This window comes from Sturnira hondurensis, unplaced genomic scaffold (assembly GCF_014824575.4).
Source record: "Sturnira hondurensis isolate 20B ecotype Veracruz unplaced genomic scaffold, ASM1482457v3 Scaffold0024400, whole genome shotgun sequence".
Classification (NCBI taxonomy): domain Eukaryota; kingdom Metazoa; phylum Chordata; class Mammalia; order Chiroptera; family Phyllostomidae; genus Sturnira; species Sturnira hondurensis.
Genome location: NW_028097031.1, coordinates 5259911 through 5274510, shown reverse-complemented (window position 1 = coordinate 5274510; position 14600 = coordinate 5259911). Strand labels below are relative to the sequence as shown.

The following is a 14600-nucleotide window of genomic DNA, read 5'->3' as shown; positions in this document are numbered from 1 at the left end:
GAGGCCCCGAGGAAGAGCCCCAGGCCAGGCCTTCGGGGGTACTCCAGAAGATGCATGCTGTCCCAGAAGGCAACAGCTCCCTGAGTGTGGCAGCCCCCCGAGCCCCTCGCAGGGGGACAGGATGTGGAGGTGGGAACAGTGGCCCCGGTGGTCCCCACGCTGGGTGGGCCTCAGCTACTGTGTGCATTTGTGTCTTAGTTTTTAATAAAAAGTTTAAAAGCAGCCCTGGCTGGTGTAGCTCAGTGGATTGAGTGCGGGCCTTCGAACCAGACAATCACGGTTCGATTCCCCGTCAGGGCACATGCCTGGGTTGCAGGCCAGTTCCCAGCAGGGGACTCATGAGAGGCAACCATACATTGATATTTCTCTCCTTCTCTCCTTCCTTTCCCCTCTAAAGATAAATAAATAAAATCTTTTTTAAAAAGTTAGAAGCAAAAAAAGTTTTTTTATAGAATAAGAAAATACTGTACAGCTGTCCAAGGCTTTGAGTTTTAAGCTATGTTATTACAAAGACTCAAAACATTTAAATAATTTAGAAATTTATAAATAGAAAATGTATAGAAAGCTAAGGCGAATTCCTTACTGAGGAGGGAAAAGTGTCTTTTCTACAGTGTGTCCCGAGGCAGACAGGGTCCACGGACTCTGCTGTGCTGAGCAGCCACGTCCTTGGCCCTCAGCCCCTGGCCACTCACTCCCAACGCGCCCAGAGCCACCTGCAGCCCCGCAGGCTCCGTCCGGGGTCCCTGCCCTTCGCAGGTGCACCAGGCCCATCTTTCCAACCACGTTCTCGCTGGGCCTTCCTTAGAAGGTTGTGCCCATACCCATCCATTTTCAGAGAGCAGGGAGGGAGGGAGACCCATCGGTTGGCTGCCTCTCACATGCACCCTGCCTGGGGACAGACCTGCAACCCAGGTACGTGCCGGGCCGGGGACTGAACCAGCGACCCTTTGTTCCATGGGATGACGCCCACCCCCGGGGCCACACTGGTCAGGGGTCCGCTGCTCCTTTCCTAAGTCCAGACACACGAACCCTCGACACCGTGGGACTTGGCACAGGAGGTGCTGTGCGGGGCCATGGCCAGAGCGACAGGCTGAACCACAGGGACCGGATGAGGGGCAGGCTGCCCGCCGTGGTCTGCAGTGTCTGCTCAGTGACGAAATTGCCTAGAGGGGCATCTCTCTGATCGTGCCGCCACTGTGAAGTGACAAGTGACACGCACTCGAATGGAGCAACACTGAGGTCAGAGGGAAGAGACCCACAGACACAGACTGGAGGCAGGCCCTGTGCTCTTTGCTGTGGGAACTGGGCGGGGGTGGCGGGGCCCAGGGTGTGACCTAACAGAGACATGAGCAGAGGGTTGGGCAACCAAAGGGGCCGCTGGCTCCACCCTGGGAGAGGAAGTGACTAAGACATCTTAGCAGAGCACGTCACTCGGAAATAGACGTATGAAGTCCCAGTAAAAAGTGGCAACATTCCCGGTGCAAGTGTGTCAGAGCCCTAGGCTTCCGAGCCTGGCAGCCGGCTGGGTCCCGGGGCCGGGCAGCCATGGGGCGGACGCGCTGGAGAGGAAGGAGGTTACAGAGCGAGTGAAGAAAAGCAGAGCCAGGGGGGAGTCCGAGGGACGCGAGACCTGTCGGTCCCCGATGCCCGGTGCTGAGGGGATGCAGGGACCCCGATGCGTCTCCCATGGCAGGTGTGCGGACCCTCCCGAACATGTCTCTGCGGCACCTGCCGCAGCTGCAGCTGTGCCTGGTGACCGAACAGGCCCCAGGCCAACAGAGGCGCTTGGGAGGGACACTGGTTTGGGGACAACATAAGGGACGTGAAAACAGTGGGAATCACGGAACATGAATCATTTCTACGTGTACACTGACCAGACACAAACAGTAACTGCTGGGAAAGTTTGGCAACAAAAAGGCTTTCTGGCCCGGGCTGGTGTGGCTCAGTGCACTGAGTGCCAGCCTGCGAACCAAAGGGTCGCTGGTTCAATTCCCAGTCAGGCATGTGCCTGGGTTGCAGGCCAGGTCCCCAGTAGGGGGCGTGAGAAGAGGCAACCACACACTGATGTTTCTCTTCCTGTCTTTGTGCCTCCCTTCCTCTCTACATAAAACAAAATAAAATAAAATCTTTAAAAAACAAACAAAAAAAGCTTTCTGAATAAAAAGCAAACCATGTTTTTACCATTGAGCACGTCGAGGGTTTTGGGGCCCAGGCTGGGTTTTCCCGTCGGGGAGGGAACAGAAAAGGAGAGAGTGGTGGACAGTGGAGTCCGGAGGGCACGGCCCCCTGAGCGCCCCTCAGGGCTGGACGCCGGCTCGGCGGGGGCCCTGCAGTCTCTGGGCACCTGTAGTGTCTGCTCCGTGCCGAGACAGTAACAGTGATGGTCTCGGTCATGACAGGTCTGGGGTCACCGTAGGGCAGATGGAGAAAGGGACCGTCACCCCCCAGGAGACGCACATGGGAGGGAGGACCACACGGGCACCGCCCCGCGCCTAGGACCTCCGGAGGAGAGGGCTGCACACGGCGAGGGCACACAGAGCTGTTGCCACCACAGCAGGGCCTCCCCAGGCCCTTCTTCCTCCCAGCCCCCAGGGCCCCTCCTCTGCAGGTCCCTTGTGTTCAGGGCTCCCTCTGACTCCACAGGGAGACCCCCCCACCTGTGGTGACCCGCTGACCCCTCAGCAGGTGGCCCACTCCTGGGGGGGGCAGCATATCTGGGGGGTCTGGCTTGGACTCTGCACAGTCGCAGCCGGTGAGGAAAGGCCCCACCGTGGCCTCCATCAGGGCTGCCCTCCTGCCCAGACACCAGCAGAGGTGGCTTGGCCGAGCTCCTGCCAGGACTCATGCCAGGCCATCTGCAAGCACCTGGGAACGCTCGGTGTCCGACAAGTGGGTCCGCCAGCGCTTCCACACTCGTGTTTGGTGCCCACAGTGGAGGCCAGCGCCAGCCCCTCACTGAGCCCTGAGTGGGGGCCTGGCCAGCCCAGGGGACAGCTCAGTACACCGCAGCCCTGCTTCAGCAGCGAACACACGGGCCCCGGTAAGAAAGGAATTCGGGGGCAGGGAGGGAAACCCCAGGAAGCCCCGGGGTTGCGAAGGCTTTGTGCTGGGACCCAGCCCCGACCTAGCAAAGCCAGGGTGGCGAGCCGAGAACATTCTCATCCTCAGAGGGGCCGACAGTCCTTTTCACACACCGAGGAACTTTCTGCAGCTTACAGTTTTTGGTAAATTAGGTGTGAGTGCCCCTATAACAACAAATTGTTTCCTCTTCAGAGCGACCTGTAATGGGAGGCAGGTTTTTTTCCATAATTGCAACCTTAATTGTTTTCACTTTAGTTTGTTTTCATCAACTCCAAACGGGTGGATTCCGGAAAGAACAGCTTCAGTACAAAGGTTTCGCGTTGCCCCAACTGTTCAATTAAACTAGCTTATTTACTAACCTCACTCTCAATTCTGCACACTTACAGGTGGGCGGGCCACGCCAAGATCCTCCTTGTTTCTTCAGTGTTTTCTGGGGGCCGGGGCAGAAGGCCCTGCCCTCCTCTGGGGGCTTAGCCACCCAACACAGCACCCACTCACCTTCCCTGTCGGCCAGGAGCCCAGGTCCCTGCAGCCACTGGGCCCGTGAGACGTGGACAGTGCAGCTGAGAACCTCAGTTTGTTGTTTTACTCAATTTCATCCACCTAAACTTCAGTGTGAAAGCTGAGCCTTGATTCAGCTGTTGCAAAACTTTCAAGTGTATTTGAAACAACTTGGGTATGTGAGCCATAACTGAGGATGCTTGTGTCTGTCTCGTAAACTCTAAACACTGATCGAGTGTTTCCAGTGAAAACCGTGACACGTGCACTGGACCCCGAAACCCAGCACAAAAACCTGTGTTCTCATCCTGCTCCGGCATTCAGGATGCACTGGTCACAGGGGGCCACACGCAGGCCGCAGACAGGCCTGCTCTTGCAGGGACTCCAGGGGCTCTGCCCTCAGCCAGAGCCCACGCTGCGTCCTTCCTCCCTCCCATGCCCCAGGGCGGAGGTGGCCCTGAGCCCCCTCTCCCCCACGACTTGAGGGTTCGGTGTGTCGCCTCCAGCATCTTAGGGGCGCCTCAGTGGCTCCAGGGGAAGGTGGCGAAGGAAAGAGCTTTGCATCTCCCCACAGGCCATCGTAAATGTCATTTCCTGGTAAGTCACAGAAAACTACTTAGACACTTTAAGTTTTAAAATCACAAAATCCTGAAATATTAACGAAAGGCAAAGTGGCTTTGTTACCTTTTTCCAAATTGTATTTGTTTTATAAATATCAGCTCTCAGATAAAGCTACGCTGGGGACGAGCTTCCAAGAAGCACTTTGAGCCATCAAGGGGTGGACCTATGAAGTTGTCATTGTTTGCACCGCCACGGGAAGCAGGGATGGAGAAGGTGTCCTGAGATCCTCTGACGTGTCCCACGGATTGGCAGATGAAGACGTGACCCTTGGTGTGACAAGGAAGCCCACGGCCCATCCCTGGAACAGTCAGTTCTATCCGCAGTGGCAGAGGCTGACCCCAGGGCAGAAGGCTACAGTTGCCGGGGACCGTGCGGCTGCATAGACTGAGTCGCCCACAGTGGTGTGAGGCCCATAAAACTCGTCCATATGGCCTCTCCTCCTCCCCCACCCCCTTCCCTCCCTCCGTTGTGATGAAGAGAAGTGTAGGGACTTCGTGAGCCATATACCAGACTGCAGGGCCCCCGGCAGGGGAAGCGTGGAGTCCCATTGTCATCACGACCTGAGAGGCCATCCACCTGCCAGCAACCCCTCCTTGGACAGTCAGGTGAGCAGACAGGCTCCTTGCTCACTATGTCACTGAGGGGTGAAAGCGGCTGGTGCCACCCTGACGAACAAAATCGGGGACCCGAAGGACCGTGATTTCGCCCAAGGACAAACCCTCTCACAGCGCTTGCTGTGAGGCCGTCCTCCACTCCATCTGCTCCCCCCCCTGTGCCGCCCCCAGAGGCACTGTGTGCGAGACTGACGTAGAGGCGCTCAACGTCACCAATCACCAGGCAAACACCGAGTAAACCCGAGGCAAATGGCGAACAACCCCAGCAGCACTGATACAGGGTGCAGCCAAGGGGGGACCCAGAAAAGATTTGGAATGGTGTCCAGAACTCAAAGTGTACAGGAATATTGGAGGAAACATGAAGATGTCCTCACCCCCCCTCCCCCCGCCCCAGGTGTCAGTTGGGGGAAGGGACGAATGGAGCGGGGCCATTGAGAGCTGTTTCGCATAGCAACAGTTTTGCAGCTAACCTCTGCAGTGGTCATTTAACATACCTATAACCTTTAACTGGTTTCATAGATATGTTAAATAGCTGTGGCCAAGTTTTGGGCCAAGTTTTGGGCCAGGGAAAAGTGAGTGGCTGCTACCCAGGCTGGAACTGGGGCTGCTTCTCTGAGAGAGTGCCTGTGGGAGAGGCATGTGGCTTTAGCAGAGTGAGGACCCCCTCTTGGCCAGGTGAGGGGGAGAGCCACGCTGTTTTGGAAAGATGTAGACCCCTGTAGCCATTAGGAGGGAGAGCCATGCGGTTTCAGCAGAGTGCAGACCCCCTCTTGGCCAGGTGAAAGGGAAGACCACGCAGCTTGGCCAGAATGGAGATCCCTGCGGCCAGGTGAAGAAGAAAGACACGCTTTTGGTGGAGTGCGGCTTTGGTAGAAGAGGCCCACGCAGCTTTGGGGCACTCCCTTTGGCCAAGTGGCCTGGAAACCAGGAGAGACTTTGACTGGAACTTGGTACAAAGAACTCTTGCCAGTGGAAGGTGCCGCATGACTTTGGATTACTTGGAGATCCTTCCTGGACAGGTGACACAGCTCACGTGCCAGTGACCTGCAAAACGGACGTGTGCTCTTTTCCTGATTTACGGTACCCGGAGTTGGGACAGTGGGAGAAGGGAGCGCTGTGTGTGTGTGTGTGTGTGTGTAAGTGTATACCCTTAAAGACTTTAATATTTTAATGAAGGCATTAGGCCTGAATAGCATTAAATAAACATTTTGTTTCCTTTTCACAAATCTCTGGCATTGAGAGATGTCTTTCCAATTGGCGGCGGACAGAAGAGCCCAATAGATATGAGTATACCGTCCTTGGGAGGGGCCCCTGTTTTCTGAAGCAGTTTTTTGGCATCCCTCGGTGGGCCAAGTATTGCCCCCCCGCCTGGACCCTTGTTCGGTAACAGCACCATGCAGAGCGGGTGCGCAGGTGGGGCTGCGGAGCAAACAGCACGCTCACAGTGCCGGCGGCTAGGTTAAGTGGCACAGTCGCCTCTGGAGAGCTCTCTGGCTACTTCTAATAAAGTTACACACACCTGCACTACGACCCAGCAGCTCTGCTTCGAGGGTAGAGCTAAGAGAGCTGTGTGCTTATGTCCACCAAAAGAATCATAGAAGTATATACTACAGTAATTGGAGTTTTATGCATCATGGTAAAAAACTGTAAATCTCAAGGCCATCAACAAGGAGCTGGACAAACAATTTGTCTGGAACACTGTGCAATAAAAAGGAATGAACTACGGATACACACAACACGAAATGGATCTCGCAGATACTGTGTTGATCAACCAAACCCAGACTTCCAGTCAAGACGGAGGCTTAGGTAGACATGCTTCACCTCCTTGCACAACCACAAAGAGAGTTACAACTATATCTCAAAACAAAGGACAACCAGAACCCTCAGAAAATCGAGCTGTATGGAAGTCCAACAACCAAGGATTTAAGGAAGCCACATTCATCCAGGTGGGTAGGAGGGGCGGAGTCGAGGAGACAGGTGCAAAGGCACAGAGGTGTGGTGTGGTGTGGTGTGGTGTGGTGTGGTGTGGTGCGATGTGGTGTGATGTGGTGTGGAGAGGCGGTGGCGGAATGGGCAATGGCGGAATGGGCGGTCCCGTATCCACGTGTGGTGGATAAAAATCAGGAGGGCTGCCTCGGGAGAGAGCGATCTCAGACAAAGGCCAGACCACAGACCCAGGGCTCCAGCACCAGGAAGATAAAGCCCCATAACCTCTGGCTGTAAAAACTAGCGGGGGTTGGGGTGGCAGAAGAAACCGCCAGTTTCTCAAGAGAGTCCATCTAAAGGGCTCCATAGACTTAGAACAAATGCAGACCCACCCCCTCTGCAACTCAGCACCAGGGCAACCGCTGGCAGGGTGCCTGTCACACGGGGTGAGTGCCGGACAAACTTCCAGAGGCCGGGCCGCAGCACTGCCCCCTCTACGAGCCCCCCCCGCCATGCAAAGCCACCAAGCAGTCCACAGGCTGCCCCACTCTGGTGTGTCCTGAAGGCTCTGCCCCACACAATCTATGGGCGTCTTTCACAGGCAGTCAAAGCAGCTCTACCTAATAACAGAAACAAACACAGGGAGGCTGCCAAATCGAGGAGACAAAGAAATACGGCCCAAATTAAAAAACAACAAAACCCCAGAAAAAGAACTAAAGAAAACAGAGACAGCCAACCTGTCAGAAGCAAAGTTCAAAACACTGGTGACCAGGATGCTCTGAGGACTCACTGGGCACGGCAGCAACACAAAGGAACGAAGGAAGGTCACACTCAGTGAAATAGAGGAAAGTCTCGGGGAGCCAACTGTGGAGGGGAGGAAGCTGAGAATCAAACCAATGACTTGGAACACAGGGAAGGAAAAAGCATTCAATCCAAACCGCAGGAAGAAAAAAGAATTTTTTAGAAAATGAGGAGAGGCTTAGGAACCTGTTGGGACAACTTTAAACATACCAACATCCAAATCGTAGGGATGAGAGAAGGAACAGAGGAAAAGCAAGAAATTGAAAACTTACTTAAAAAAATAATGAAAGAAAAACATCCTTAATTTGGTGAAAGAAATAGACATACAAATCCAAGAAGCACAGAGAGTCCCAAACAAGATGGACCCAAAGAGGACCCCACCAAGACACATCATAATTAAAATGTCAAAGGTTGAAGATGAGAGAATCTTAAAAGCAGCAAGAGGAAAGGAGACAGTTACCTACAAAGGAGTTCTCATCAGACTGTCAGCTGATTTCTCAAAAGACACCTTGCAGGCGAAGGGACTGGCAAGAAGTATCCAAAGTCATAAAAGGCAAGGACCTACATCCAAGATTGCTCTACCCTGCAAAGCTATCATTTAGAATGGAAGGGCAGATAAAGTGCTGCCCAGATAAGGTCAAGTTAAAGGAGTTCATCATTAACAAGCCCTTATTATATGAAATGTTAAATGGACTTATCTAAGAAAAAGATCAAAACCATGAACATTAAAAAGGCAACAAATTCACAACCATCAACACCTGATTCTAAAAAACAAACCAAGCCAACAACTAGAACAGGAACAGAACCACAGAAATGGAGATCACATGGAGGGTTATCAGCAGGAGGGGGAGGAGAATTGGGGCAAAGGCACAGGGAATAAGGAGCATAATTGGTAGGTACAAAATAGACAGGGGGAGGTTAAGAATAGTGTGGGAAATGGAGAAGCCAAAGAACTTGTAAGTATGGCCATGGCCATGGACTAAGAGGCGGCTGCTGGAAGAAGGGGGGTGTTGGGCAGAGGAGGGGCAGAGAGGGAAAAATTGGGACAACTATAATAGCACAGCCAATAAAATATATTCTTAAAAAGCAACACACAGCCCTGGCTGGTGTGGCTCAATTGGTTGAGTGCTGGCCTGCGAACCGAAAGGGCACAAGTTCGATCCCTGGTCAGGGCACATGTCTGGGTTGCAGATGCCCTCCAGGGTTCGGGGCGTGCGAGAGGCAACCAATCAATGTTTCTCTCACACATCAGTGTTTCTCCCTTCTCTTTCTCTTTCCCTTCCCTCTCCCTAAAAAATAAACAAAATCTTAAAAATAAATAAATGAATAAAAGTAAAATCCACACACAAAGGAGGGCACACTCCGGGATCCCAAACACACAAAGCTCCGGAACAGGCACGTGGCATGGACTGGTGGTGGCACCAACCAGACTGTCCACTCCCTCCACGTCAGTGGGCTGGTTGGAGGGAGACAGGAGTGGCAGAGACCTGGTGGCTGTAAGGAGCGTCTGCAGGTGAACTTGTTTGAGTGATCCCTTCAGGCCTGAGCATTTTGTTGTGGGTAACTTTTACTCTGAAGGGAAGAATCGAGGGGTGGCCCCTCCCAGAGCACAGGGCTGGGAGGAGGTGGGGCTGGACCTCCAGCGCAGGCAGTAGGAGCCTTCCTACTGCAGCAGAGCGCAGTCTCCTCCTGAGCGACACCCCAGCTCGCAGCCCCCGAGAGGTCTCTGCTCCTGCTTGGCCCACCGGCGTGATCAGCAGGACCCCCTGTGTGTTTGACTCATGAAATCCGCGCTGTGGCAATAAACCGCAGTGATCGGGGCACCAAGACCTCCCCCATTCTGCTGCAAGTGCCGGTGCTGATTCCGAGGCGCTCGGCACGGGCGACGCTGTTTCTAGGGCTGACACAAAGCACTGGAGGCACACCTTGCATCACCCGGAAGACTGGCCACCCAGCGAACACGGAGCTGGACAGGGCCCACGGGCACCCTCCTGGGCAGAGCGCCTCTGGCCGGCGAGGCCTCAGGACCGCGAGACTGCTGGGTGGGGAGCCCAGGAAGACGCTGATGCGGTCAACAGACAAGTGATGATGACACGTGTGACGACCCCGCCACGCAGGTGCCACCTCTGACGTGTTTACCAGACCCCCCACCCCCACGGCAGCCGTGGAGAAAGCCTCGCTCAGGGGGCACCAGCCAGCGTGCTGGCGCCCAGCTGCGCACCATGTAACGCCTGCCCCGGGTGTGGACGGACGTGGGGAGAACGTAACTGTCGTCTCCAGTTCTGGAGGTGAACAAAGATCACCGACAGCCCGGCACCTCCCAAGCCCACAGGGAAGCCCGGGCCCAGGTGCGAACAGCCTGTCGCTCACGGAAAGGAACGCCCCCTCCTTATTCGGGGCATCCCACCTGCACGCACACAGGAGTTCTTGAGTATTTTAAAGTGTGGTGGTTGCTGTTAGGGTTTTTAGTTCCCCGCGGGTGATCACCCCCCAAGTCTAAGACAAAAGGCACATTAAAGTGGATACATCCAAGCCTCCAGGATAAGTGATGAGTCCGTACGTCCAGAAAGGGGGGAAACGCTGTGTTGGTCTGAAGAGTGAGAAGGAGTCCCCAGGACAGGAGACTCTGAGAACACACCAGCGGGTGGAGGCACGTCTTTCCAGGGGTTCTCACTCGCAAGACCCCACGGAGAGGGGGATGCCAGTGCCTGCTGTCCAGGGAGTGCCGGTCTCCCTCCGTCACAGTGGAAGGGCGGGGACTCCCTCAGGGAAAGGTCTGAGGTCTCACCTGGCTCCCCAGCCCCAGACTCAGTCCCCGGGGTGCAGGCTCTGGTGCGCTGACCTGCCGTGGTGTCCTCTCCTGGCCGGAACCCTGGAGACCCGTCCTGCAGAGCTGGCTCCGTGGTCCGGGTCGGCGGGTCTGGGGTGGGATCCAGAGGTGCAGGTAAGTCCCCGAGGCTCTAGGGGAGCTGGAGTCTGAGACTGGTGGGACCCGAAGGGGACAGGCACCGAGATTCTGATGGGGAGCCCAGGGCAGCCAGGGCGCCTCACCTGGACGCCACCTACCTGGACGCCAACCGAGTAGCCCCAGTAGGCGGGATCTGGCCCTGGTCCCGGTTCCTGGCTGGCCAACCTCCTCCCTATAGGGAGGCCTCCACCCGGGTCCTGGGAGCTGTCGCTCAGCTGGAGCGGCTGCAGCACAGGGTACCAGGCAGGTCGGGGCCAGGAACCAGTGGGTGGGGCCAGGAGCCTCTGCTGGTGCTGGCAGCTTCTGGGGTGCAGCCGCTGGCCAGCTGGCTCCCTCCCGGCTGGATGGAGAATGGCGCCTGCAAGGAGGTTCCAGGCTGACACCGAGGTGGCAGTGCTGGGCGGGGACCTGTGGCTCCCATGCGCACGTCTGCTGGGCCGTGGTTCAGCAGCCTCGCACGTGGGTGGGGGCTGACCTCCCCCCATTAACGGGGCCCTCAGCAGGTGCCCCCTTGTGAGGAGCACACTACCAATCTGCTCCCAGGCTGGGGAGCCACAGGCACACCTATGCAGGCGGGGGCGGGGCTGTGGGACAGCCTGGGTGTATCAAGGGCCACCCGCACCCCACTCTCCCGCACACGCACGTGCCGTGCGGGGCTCTCTGGGCAGTTGGCAAGAGGAGCTTCCTCTTGCAGCCAGGCCAGAGCCTTTGACTCACGGAAATGCGAAGGATTGGAGGAAAGAACGCCAAGTTTTACCCGTCACTTCCCAGCCTGGGCCTGCTCCGGGGCAGCCTGGACGACCTCAGGGATGGCAGGAAGGAGCTGGGACGGCAGGCACAGAATGGGACGGCTTGCTGGACTTGACCGAGCCAGTGCTGGGCACACACACAACTCACAGACTGCAGGCTTAGATTTCCAATGCCAAACAATGTAAAGAAATGATTTCACAGGTTAAATTACAGGGATTAAAGAGCATTAGTAATGCAGAAAATGCACTATTAAGCAGCATTTAGAAAAACAGAAAATAAAGTAGATGTAAGTGCTAAAAATATGAGTTGGAGGTAAAAACTGTACCAGAACAGAAGCAAAAAAGAATTGATGACATGGATTAATTCTACGGGTCCACCGCCTGACCAACAGAAGGGCCCTAAGGGGAAACAGCAAAGGCAGAGGAACCCACAGCAACACACAGCCCCGGGAAGCACACCCAGACCGGCAGGAAGTAACGGCCACTCAGGGTAAAGCTTCGGACCACCGCCACCTTTGGGGACGAAGCTTCCCGAGTGCGCGGACTTTGAACCTGTGCGAGCCACGCGGTGAACAGGGCAGGTCTCCCCCGAAGCCAGGAGAACAGGAAGACAAACCGAAGTGAAACACGCTGCTCAGGAAGAGGACGGCCCACGTGAAAGGCAAACAGGGATGCGGGACGGCCCGACCCTCTTCCGTTCGCCCGACACAGTCACCCTCCCCCAGAGCCAGGGCGAGGCCGCGGCGTTGAGAGGACAGTGAGGAGGCCTGGAGCGCCCGCTGGCCGCCTGCGGGGCAGGGCTACAGAGCGCGAGCCCTGCCTGCGGGTCTCCAGGCTGGAAGGGGCCTCGGGCTCTAGCAGGGAACGCACACATGAGCTCTGGAGACGGACACGTGCAGCTGACTGAGTCACAGTAAGAAAACAGAAATCGAGGGCAGGGCAGGGGAGGGCAGGGTGGCCGTCTCATCCCCTCCCTACGCACACCTCCAACTGTGCCACTGAGAGTAACAGTCTGTCTCCAGGGCCTTGCCTTCCTCTCCCGACAGTGACTGCTAGCGGAGTTCACCCCAGTGACTCCACACTCACGCCGTGCACCGTCCACTTCCACTGCTGACGTGTGTCAGCTACGTCTCAGAGAAGCTAGAGAAGCGAAGTTTTCACCAGGCAAGTGACTCAGGCAGGTACTTACTTACCGTGCAGACAGTTGGTGGAAGTCTCAGGTCCGGGAGACAAAGACACTGCGTACGCTGGCAACCACCAGAACCGGTGATGGCGAGGGGTGTGGGGCGTGAGACCGCGTCACCAAGGGAGGGCAGGGCTGCTCCCCTCACACCCTTCCGCCTTTCCTGATCGTTCTCGTGTCTGCTGCTTTGATATTTTTAAAGAAGCCACTCAGATCCACACCGACAAATGAGACCATCAGACAGGAGGACACTCACTCCCAGCTGGGTTGTAACGACGGTGGGCCCTGCGGTCCTCTGTCCCGGTCTCCCTTTGACCAGCCACGCCACCCTGGTCACTGCAAACAGGCCCCCGGGCAGTGGGGCTGTGGCCGGGAGCTCAGAGGAGGTGACCACAGTGCCAGAAACGGCTGGTAACCCATCTCTGCACAACAGACAAACCGGAGAGGAGGTAAGAGGCATGACAGTCACGGCGCAAACACCTCCCCATGCAGCCCTTTCCAGAAGTGAGGTCACGAGGTGGAGGTGGGGCACTTGCCGTGTCGCACCTGCCGAACTTCCCCTTCCGGCCGTCTGTCCTGCGCACCCATACGTGCGGAGCAGCACGTGGAAGCCCACGCTGGGCGCGGGCTCCTGTGTGGCGCCTGCCGTTCACGCTTCGCTCCCCCAAAACAACCCTTGTGACAAAGTAACAAATTTGTCGTTTCCTTCGTGATTTCTGTTGAGTTTACAAGCAACTGTCGCTCCCAGTTCACGGGTCGAACATTTCACTGCATTTTTTGTGGTTTTACTTTATTATCATTAACACGGGGTTGCTTTTGACTGTGGTGTGAGGCAGACATCCAACTGGTGACCCCGACAGCATCTCCCGCACACCCCTCTTTCCACGTGTGCCCGCCTCCCTGGCTACCAGTTCCTGTGACAAGATGCATGTTGAGGACTCGTCACTTTGGTTTTAACTAAACAATGACATAAACTCAAAACTGACCGTTTTTGTCTCCTTCAGATTTGCACCTGGCTCTTGTTGTGTCTGAAGGTTCTGGTTCATTCACTGAACGACTGGAGGACTCCTTACGTGCCAGACGTGGTGAATGCAAGACACAGCGGTGAATGGGGAGGAGTCACTGCCCCCGTGCATCTCAGAACGTCAGGAAGATGAACAGTGGCGAGCGAGCAGCGCTGTTTTTTGTTGATACAGTTTGAGTTCAGAGAATGATTTTCATCATTACATCTGTGCATTGATGTGTGTTACTCCTCACTGTTTAATTTACGTAGGACTGGTGACCATACTGGTTTCATAAAGAAAATTTCAGGGCGGACGAGTTGAACACTAGACAAGAAACAGAGATGGAGAAGCGCCGCGGCGGAGTTCGAGGGTGGGGGTCCCACCCTCCAGGTTCGAGGGGAACAGCGCTGGGTAAACACAAACCCACGTCAGCCATCAAGTTTGAAGCCCCCACTGTGAGCACCAGCCACAGCACGTCTGGGGGTGAAACCCCACACGTGTCGCCCCATGCAGCGAGTCTCCCACCGTCCACCTCAGGAGATCCCTGTTCTCACATCTTGGTGGTCCACTGTCATCTCTGAATCTACTTTCCAGTAAAAACGAGACCACCCAGCAGTGTCACCCAGAAGTGTGCCACACCCTGCCACTGGCTGGCAGGCCGATGCACACTGCACAGCACGCACGTGCGGACTCAACTGCTCAGAACCCCAAGAACGCAGCGGACACGAGACACTTCGAAAGCTTTAATCTGCCCGGTCAACACCATTTGCACAGTAACCACAAGGCTGTAACTGTCAGCATTTCACACAACTGGTCAGTGGGGGTTTGCACGGGTGGGAGCGAGAACAGAACACAGGAGAGAGGTGCGGCTGGGCTGCACACTGCCGTTAAAAACTCAGGGTCAAAGCCGCTTCCTCCTCCGTCAGCGAGGCTGCAGTGCAGGGCGGGCATGGGCGTCAGTCCCAGGACTCCTCCTCCGCCGGGGCGGGGGCTTGGGGGGGCGAGAACCCCGCTGCACTCAGAGTGCCCCTGCCCTGGTAACTCTGCGGGAGAGGACAGAGAAGCCTTCGGTCTGGGTCTGCCGGCAGCCGGCAGCCCGCAGTCGCCCGCCTGCGCGGGCAGCAAGCTGCACACCCGCCCTGTCTGCGCCAGCAG

The 14600-nt window shown here is 56.1% G+C and overlaps 1 protein-coding gene across 1 annotated transcript in view; it reads right to left on the bottom strand.

Moving 5' to 3' along the window:
* Positions 1 to 14174: 14174 nt before the first annotated feature.
* Positions 14175 to 14600, bottom strand: part of DDX4 (DEAD-box helicase 4) — a 52202-nt gene continuing 51776 nt past the window's right edge. The window contains exon 22 of the mRNA XM_037038512.1: positions 14175 to 14488. Within this exon, the coding sequence (XP_036894407.1) occupies positions 14402 to 14488 (87 nt within the window). The 3' untranslated portion in view covers positions 14175 to 14401. The remainder of the gene's footprint in view (positions 14489 to 14600) is intronic.